Genomic DNA, 9,257 nt, shown 5'->3' with positions numbered 1-9,257 from the left:
CAAAAACATGACTGTTAGGTTAATTGGTAACTCGAGTGAGAGAGTGAATGATTGTTTGTCTCGTTTGTCTCCGTGTGTGGCCCTGGGATGGACTTGTGACCTGTCCAGGGTGTACCCCGCCCCTCGTACTGTGACTGCTGGGAATGGGCACCAGTGACCCCCATGGCCCTGAAAGGAAGAAATGGGTATAGCTAATGGATGGATGGATGGATGATGGATGGATGGATGGATGGATGGATGGTGCTTTATAATAGAAAGTGCTATTTATTTATTTTTATTTATAAAAATATGATTTTGTAACTTGTGACTTTATTTTTAACATGATTTCAATTTATATAATTGTATTCGTTTWCTGATAAAATACAATTCCTGCTTTCATACTTGTTTAGTCTTTCAGTTCATTTAAATTTTTATTCTTCTTATACACATAAATGAACTGAGCAAACCATGATATATTTAAAAAAATTGCATTACTTAAGGGCCTACCCACTAACTGATCCAGAAGTTAGTTAGACTTTGGTCCAGTTAGTATAACAATGTAAACTCTCAACAAAAACACTACCCAAACAAGCTCAAAAAGCAGATTTGTGGTTTCAGCTATTTATGAAAAAYATCCTATATGATCTTRAAGGAAAGTTTAACATGAAGCGGTTTAAAGAACATGTCAAACTCAAGGCCCAGGGGCCAAGTATGGCCCGCCACAGCCTTTTATGTGGCCTTTGAGAGCACAAAGATGTCATAAAATAAATACATGTGTGCTGCTTTAAAGCCAGCACTGGCTATAATCTACATCTCCCATAAAGCATGTTGATTATTTTACCCACAAAATGACTCCATCCCAACACTTGGTTCTGAAAATTCATATCATCTCCATTTCGTTGCATTTTCGCCAGCTACTTTTGCTAAAGCCTAGTTGTAATGGGAAGTGGGAAATTCCCACTTACAAGTCATAAATTTAAACAGTGGGAATCCCTTGTTGGAAAGTGGGAAAGAAATACTTTTAATGGTATTTCCATATTACTTATTTCACATTTAGTCAGTCGTGCATGTAGTACTTTTCAGTGTTTATAAGAGGATGTGTTAAAACAATGTTTCTATGCAGGAAATACCATGTAGAGCTCAGTTATTGTTTGTTAGTGGTGCTCAGCTGTAGTGATGGGATGAGTCATGTGTTTGTTGTTAAAGTTATAATGCTCATGTGGCCCTCAGAGAAAATGAGTTTGACTCTACTGATTTAGAGTAAATACACTGAGTCTGTGTGACAGCTTTTGCTTTTTTAGTGCATCCTCACAGTTTCACTCAAAAATTAACATTATAAAGTTTTCAAAATGTCAGACCTTTCTTTCTCTTGAAATATTTAGAACATAATTATTTCTCTCTGTTCATACAGGCTATTTTTTGATTAGGATCATTRCGAATTTCTCTAAAATGGATCCGTTTTATTGATTCTGTTCATTCATCTGTTCTGCTCTCATCAGGTTTGATGAGGAGGGAAGAAAAAATAAACAGCTCTGGCCCTCCTTTCAGCTGCTCATGAGTCACGACTCTTACGTTTATTTTAAGAGCGGCCTCCTGTCGTGTMGGAGCACGAGTTCTGGCCAAGCGAGCAGCTGCCAACACATGTTGTTTGGATCAGACAGTCTGAAGACACCGAGGTCGTCTCACCTCCCAGCCTACAAGTGTCTTCAAGATAATGAGCTACCCCCCCCCCCCCAACCTCCCACATGGTCCCACACTTTCAGTCACCCCTGATCAACATTTTTCACATTCTTAATCATTTTTGTCAGCTTCTGGTAATTACAGACAATTAATCATCTGATTCAATCCCTCTCTGTCAGCGTTACGCCGCGTGAGCCACGACGACAAAAGGTGAAGCTACCTTTATTAGGAAGGCAGCAGCAGCAGAGCAGGGAGTCAACTCCCCTGGTGATGAGCAGCATGCTGCGCTGCTTTGGCTCACTCTTCCTTCGGGCCAACGATAAAGGCCAGGTGGAGATTAAATTATATTAATTCCTTCGCTGGAAGCTCTGACCCAGAATGGCTTACAAGGCGAGGAGTGGGGAGGGGGGAGGAGGGGATGAGCTGTTGTGAAGCTGCCGCCAAAGTGTTGGAAAATTGAACTAAACCACAGCGTCACAACTTCCGAAACCGTCCACACAAAATCTAGTTTTCACCTTTAAGCCACATTATGTGAGGATGTGCATTTTGTTATTTTTGTGTTTCCACTCTCCAGTTATCCTCGGTCTATTTTCCTAGTCAATTATTAGTTTATCATCCTCACCTGCTCAGTCATCCCTAATCAGTCCTGCCACCAGGTGTTCATCATTTCCTCATTCCCTCTGTTTGTATATATACTGGTCTTTCACTCCACATTGTTTGGTTTCACCCAACTGTTATGTTTCTCCCTTGTTGGTCTTGTTTTCTAGTTTATTGCTGCCTTGACAGCCTTTTGTTTTATTTTTGTAAAATATTTTTTTTCTATTTAAAACTCTTATCTCTGTCCGGATTTGGGTTCTTCTCCTAGTCCAAAACATAACACATTATGTCATATGTATGCATGTACCATTCACGCAACATTCCTTTCAWTCWTTTTATTTATCATGTAAATGGCACTGCATATAATACACAATAACATTAACAGAAATGGATAACACAATGAAGCCTAAAGCTTATTTCCATTGTGGTCCAACACACAGTCACCACATAAAATCACTTATACACAAATAACATCAGTTATAAAAAGACAAAATAAAATACTAATAATAAATATGATCATCCAATTCTTGCCTGACTAGCCTTTGGAAAAAGAACTGTTTAACTTGACACTTGAAAGGGGGCTTGCATACAGTTCCTGTGGATGATGTGCAAATATTTTTGTCACAATTTAAGCTGTGTCCAAATTCAGGGTCTGCGTCCTTCAAAGGGCCCKGTCTACCCGTCAAGTCAAGTAAACTTTATTATCCCCGAGGGGCAATTTGTTGTGCAGACAGCAGTGACAAAAGAAGGAAAACGCAATTGATCAGGCCAATTGCAGCTGGAAAAAAAGATTTTTTCAGTCTGTTTGTCTCACAGTATTGCAGTCTGTGTCTCCGTCCTGAAGGTAAATGGTACTGAACTTATAGAGCACTTTTTAAGCCCCTCTGGACCCCAAAGCACTTTACACTAACAGACATTCACCCATTCACACTCACATTCACACTGATGATGGCAAACTACACTGTAGCCACAGCTGCCCTGGGGCACACTGAYAGAGGTGGGGCTGCCATGCACCGGCGGCACCGGACCCTCTGACCACCACTAGTAGGCAAGGTGGGTGAAGTGTCTTGCCCAAGGACACAACGACTGAGACGGCTGGACGGGGGATTGAACCAGCGACCTTCCGGTTCCAGGATGACTCCCCTAACCAATCCGCCACTGCCGCCCAAGATAAGAGGGAGAATGGCTGATTCATTCTCCCCACAAAAGATGGCTGGTGGTCTAGGTGGGTCGGATTCTTTGTCGACCCTGAAGATCAGAAGAAAGTGGCTGTGAATTTGGAYGGTCTAGCCTTCTGCTTTGTTCCCCTCACTGATGTTGTTTAAAGGGCTATCTGCAACATGTAAGATACTGACTGCTCACAATGTGGTGGAGCTCTTTAAAAACAAAATCAGTAAAACAACCAATAGCTTTACTAAATGAACTAAAAGCATTTGTTGTATACTCACCTGGCCTTCAAAGCTAACCACACCTGTTAGCAGAGTCACTTCAATATTATTACCGTGCGAGAACGCAGTAGGCTAGTTGATAGTTTCTGTATCAAGCTGCTGTTTGTGTAGCACAGTTTATTGGAGAACATCAGAAACCAGTGCTCCACTTTGTTTTTTTTTCTGTATTTCTGCTGTTTGACTAAACAAAATAAACGTAGTCTTCTAAAATCGATGATGTTTTCGTGGACTCTGTGTACAGGATTGTAACGTTACCAAACCCATTAAAACGATGGCCCTGAATAATGTGACGGTGGGGGGAACGGAGGGGGATTACATTCATCTGGAATCATCTCATTCACTCAGTTACCACGACAACTTGGTAGGCCGGCCTCCGCATCCTCCGGTAGTTTCCATGGTTACTGCAGCGGGTTCCAGCGGTGGAAATTAGAAGAGGACTGTGACTGCATCCTTGTACCGCATACAGAAGACATGAGAGCGTCTGCTGCATATTAACAACACGTCTGAAAGGGTTCTGAGGGCCTGAAGCCCACCATGAATATGCACGGCTGCTCTTCAGATGATTAACATGGGGTCCAGGATGATTTCATCAGATTATTTTCGCATGTCGTTATGACGATATTTCTGAAAATGAGCCGTATATCATGAATAATAAACATGGATTAACTCGCTGCAGGAGAAYAAATAGAATATAACCTAAACATTTTCTGAGTGTCACCAATAAATCTGTCACTAAAACTGAGTGAAAATAATTGTGCAGCTGGTCACTCTGACTGAACAGAACCTGTCAGCACCTGTTTAATATTCAGCCTAATGCTTTGTTTACTCAGAATCAGCACCGGGGTGTGGATCAGACACTCAGAGGTGGAAGGTGGTACTGATGGTTCCTGAAGGAAGGAGGAGAAGCTGTTGCTAACTCGTGATCTGTGCAGGGTCTTGGCAACGTGGGCTTTTATTCTCATGTGACACAGTAGGCTGCAGAGAGGTTTGAAGGCCTAAAACATTGTGAAACTAGATTTTAGACGTTGCCACTCGGGCTTGTTTTTGTGATGGACCACAGGAGACAAGACCATGCTCAGCTGGTGAGGGACGATGAGGAGCAGAGAGGGACGAGTTTCTCTGTCATCCAGGACAAGTTCAATCTCTGTAGGAGGTGTCACTTTAAATCAAGGACAATAAATAGGATGAGATTAGTATTGTATGTGGATGATATTTGTGATTCAAACTTTTTTTGTCCACTAGAGGGAGCTCTCTCCAGAGATAGCAACCACAAACTGCAAACACCAAGCTAAGGATGAGGAGCAATCCTTCACACATGAGAAAAACAAAACTGACAAAGAAAGTTGCAACAGAGCTATGCCTTTTTATTGGTTTTATTGTTTTGTTGWTGTTGAAAAGTGCCTTTACAGTACCCCATGAGGTATACAATTTTGATCTAATCCAGTGTAAAAATGGGCGAGGTTGTCAGTGGTTGGCTGAAGGGTTTTGTGGAGGATGTTGTAAGACGTTACACAGGCAGGACGAGCAAAGAATCTYGGGATCTAACGAGGAGTGGTGACAGAAAACGAATCATCGTCGTCTTCACGGGACACAGTTTGGTAATTTCATTCACAGTCGTGGTCCTGTTTTGCATCAATCTCAAAAGGCATGCCACCCACCTCTAAATCACAAAGCACAAATGTCTAAAACAACCAGATGAAACATCCCTGGTGAGCTTCTGAGATCAACATATTGCTTATTTTTACTGCATTAGTGCAAAATAATCTCTGTGACAACAATGCATTCCAATAGAAAACACCCAGGACATCGCTAACACTGGAGGTTTGGTGTGAGGAGTGGTATTGCACTGCTTTTCAACAAACAGTAAAGGATCAACGGGGGTGCAGAGGTGGGGGTCCTTCAGTAGACCCATGAGACCGGCACCCACTGGGGGGTGGAGATGGCGTGCTCCATGGCCTCCTCCACCCCTTTGACGCTCTCGTCCACGTCGTTGTTGACRAGGACCACATCGAAAAAGTGTCTGTAGGTGCTCAGGATGGCGTCGGACTCTTTCTGGATCGTCTGAAGGTTTTCGGTCTACGAGAAAGCGGGAGAAGGAACAAGGAGGTTAGCCGCTGCTGGCCGGTGGGGTCGTGAGGCAACAAAAAGGTTTACCGCGTGTGGGYGAAGCACCTGTGGAGCGTTGTTGGTGGGAGCGATGAAGACCACCAGAGGAGCGAAGTCAGCTGTCCGCACCAGTTTCAAGATCTGCAAGAAGTGTTGTTCAGTCAAATAAGACTTTAAGACCATTCCAACACAAACTTTAGACAATAAGATTAATAGCTACAGCTACGAAGGAGGTGTTACGTCCTATGAAGGATTTTGTGTTTGTAATTCTGTAGACAATTTTTTTATGACAGTCAACTGAACCGCACTGTTTCATTTTACACACAAACCACAATCCTCCTACAGACATCTAAACACAGGTGGCGTTTGTTGGAACTGGTTTCTTACCCTTAAGCCCTGTTGGTGAACAGACTAACGAGAGCAGAGAACTGAACTGTCATCTTCAGTTTATGGATATCTGCACCACTAACACACTCTCACTCCCGACTCGTCACATACTGACGCTTTTCCAAGGTTCCCTCTRCATCTTATTTTGACACGTCRGTTACCCCCTTCACGTCAGTTTTTGACACACCACGCATTTCCGTGTTCTCTCGGCATCCGGGTTTGACGCGTTGGGATGCAAAATATAGGGGTCTTTGAGTTGGGGTCCGTGGTTAATATTAGGCATCAGGGTTCGTGGTTAATTTTAGGTAGTGGGGTCAGGGATAGGATGTCTAGGGTGAATATTAGGTAATTTTAGGCTTTGGAACACGCAGTTCACGTGAATTTCCTACAGTTTCTATAAAAGGTTAATTTTAAGTACTAGAGTCAGGGACAGGACGTCTAGAGTGAATAAAGGTAATTGTAGGCTTTGGGATGGTTAAATTTTGTGTATTTTCTACACTTTCTGAAATTATGACAACGGATTCCGCCCCATCTCGTCAATAASAGACGCGAGGGGGGTCCCCAACGTGTCAAAACCGGACGCAGAGGCAACCTTGGAAAAGCGTCAATATGTGACAACTTGGGAGTGAGAATGGGTTGGCTCCACCTGCTCAGTCTCAAAACCTTTTTTTTTTCACCGCAAAATATGAAAAGTTAGCCTAAATGTTCCACAATGCTCTTCCGTTTGAAAAAAAAAAGCAGAGCTATAGCAGCTATAGTTGGTAACAAAAATAACATCTTTAACAGGAGTGCTTATTTGATTCATTTTAAAGGCATCCTCAAACCCCTTCTGGTCCTGGGTAGAGTAAAGTTGTAACATCAGTGTGATAATGGTAAAAAAAGTTTATTTTTGTATTCCAAAACCATTTGTCGGTGCTGACCTGTGGTTCTACGTCCAGAACGGCAACTTTGCCCTGATCGTGGATCTTCTGGATGGTCTCAAACTTGGTACCAAACATGTATCCCTGGAAGCTGCCATACTCCAGCAGCTCGTTTTTAGAGATGGACTTGGTCATGTCTTCGTTTGTGATGAAAAAATACTCCTGTCCGTTCTCCTCGTCCTTCCGTTGGGGTCGGGTTGTGTCTTCGCAAATTGAAAAAGTGGAAAAAATAAGAAGAAGAATTTGCAAAGTGAACAGAAGACCAACACCAAAGGTTTACTTACGAGGTGCAGGGTAGGAAAATTTCTCGGGGTATTTTGTCAGCAGGGCATTTTTGATGTGGCTCCTTCCAACACCAGGTGCACCTGAGAAGAAACAAATTTTCAAAATAAATCGACTTCAAGGACTAAATAAATGAACTCTACTGAYGATTGAAGATAAGCTGCAGAAATAACCCACATGTATGCTGAAGTTTCTGAGTCGTAAAGCTTACCGATAAGCACCAGAGTTTTCCTCTTAAAAGCAGGAAGTGTCACAACTTCTTCATAGGAAATCACATCCAGCTGGTCAAAAACTGCAAAGTCATGCTTAGAGTTAGGATAAACTTGCACTAGAGACTAAGCTAAGAACAGCAGTTCCAATAAAACACTCACTGGAGCTGTGTTTAGCCAGATATTTGTCTTTGCATTTCTTTTTCTTTCCAAACGGGCTGCAGGACTGAGTGCCCTCCTTGGCCTTGCTTTTACTGGCCACCCTCCTGTGAAAAAAAGACTTTTAATAAAATATTGCACAGGAATTCTGCAGATTTTGACAATGAGCCAGTTCACTTCGAAGTGCTCAGCATCAGATACGACGTGCGCTGCCCACCATTCTTGGAGCTCTGGGGAGGGGATGAGCCCGGCGAAGTCAACAGCGCTGCTCTCCACTCGGCCCTGCCACCAGTTGGGATCCTGCTTGTTGATGATGTGGATGATGTCACCGGTTTGAAACTTCAGGCCGGCCTCTTTGCACGGGATGAGCTCATCTTTGGTGGGGTCATAATCAAACTGAGCCCTCATGTACGTCTGCAGATTAAGAAAAACAAAATTACATATATAAGTTGTAACTGGACTGCATATTAGGAAAGTCTGATAAACATAAACTTAAAAAAGTAATGAAATGTGTGATTTTTTTGTTGCAACAATGCTTCTTGGCAGTAAATCTTATACTGTTGGAAAGTCTGTTAATTTCCCTTTTAAGTGGTGCCACATTTGTAAGGAACATGCAATTGTGGGATGAGCAGTAGAGCTGAGTGTGTGGGTTGTGCACATGAAAAAGTTGYCAAATCTCTGTCAAACAGTTTATTTCGCTTTTGCTTGTTTTGAACTTCTGGTAGCCCCAAGTACTGCCAATCAAGTGCCCCATATAAGCCAAGAAGCATTGCTACAATAAAGAAATCATCTACCAAGCACAAATTTATTTATTTTKTGTGTGTGTGTTTGTATGTAARCTTATTTTGCTGTTGTAGTAATGGCATTAGGAAATTTAAAAATCCTATATAGGGACATTTTGGCCTTTAAGAAGCGGTGTTTTGAGGAAACAGTTAATATCTTACCTGCTGTAGATGGCTTTTGGACCATCTCAGATTGGAGAAATAGAGTTTAAGTGTAAAAGACTGACAAGMTAAAAGCTAGTCAGAATGCAAAGAGCAAAACTAATGCTGACATTTTAAAATAATTTCAATCTTCAAAATTTCACATCATCTTGAGTTTTTTTGCTGTAGTTTCTATAAAGATTTATATAATGGTGGTAACATGTGCAGTGTGCTGCTCAAACTAGTTTATTATTATTCAGTCAATCTGAGCACTTTCAAAGCTGATTTTGTCGCCTAAAAAAATCCCGTCTTCATAATTTTACAGACACAGGCTACTATATAAACATTTACAAAACAAACTATTGTTCTTCTTATGTCCCGATTATTAAACTTAAACATTTAAAAGAACAGAAACGTCCTGGCCTGAAGAGATTATGTTCCAGGTTTTTAAATGTACAATTTATAATCATCTAAAAAAAAAACATTTTTTGTTGAATACCTAACAACATTCATTTGCATATAAAGTTAAATAAATTGCTTTTACTTTTCAGAAAGAGTCTCAACATA

General features: G+C 41.6%; 1 protein-coding gene across 1 annotated transcript in view; it reads right to left on the bottom strand.

Moving 5' to 3' along the window:
• Window positions 1-5,047: 5,047 nt before the first annotated feature.
• Window positions 5,048-9,257, bottom strand: part of mpp1 (MAGUK p55 scaffold protein 1) — an 11,751-nt gene continuing 7,541 nt past the window's right edge. The window contains exons 6-12 of the mRNA XM_014016423.1: window positions 7,985-8,181; window positions 7,771-7,874; window positions 7,611-7,691; window positions 7,402-7,482; window positions 7,118-7,320; window positions 5,877-5,951; window positions 5,048-5,780 (exon numbers count right to left, since the gene is read on the bottom strand). Of these exons, the coding sequence (XP_013871877.1) occupies window positions 5,604-5,780; window positions 5,877-5,951; window positions 7,118-7,320; window positions 7,402-7,482; window positions 7,611-7,691; window positions 7,771-7,874; window positions 7,985-8,181 (918 nt within the window). The 3' untranslated portion in view covers window positions 5,048-5,603. The remainder of the gene's footprint in view (window positions 5,781-5,876; window positions 5,952-7,117; window positions 7,321-7,401; window positions 7,483-7,610; window positions 7,692-7,770; window positions 7,875-7,984; window positions 8,182-9,257) is intronic.

The sequence above is a fragment of the Austrofundulus limnaeus genome, unplaced genomic scaffold (assembly GCF_001266775.1).
Source record: "Austrofundulus limnaeus strain Quisiro unplaced genomic scaffold, Austrofundulus_limnaeus-1.0 Scaffold145, whole genome shotgun sequence".
NCBI lineage: Eukaryota > Metazoa > Chordata > Actinopteri > Cyprinodontiformes > Rivulidae > Austrofundulus > Austrofundulus limnaeus.
This window is presented reverse-complemented; position numbering and strand designations above follow the sequence as displayed.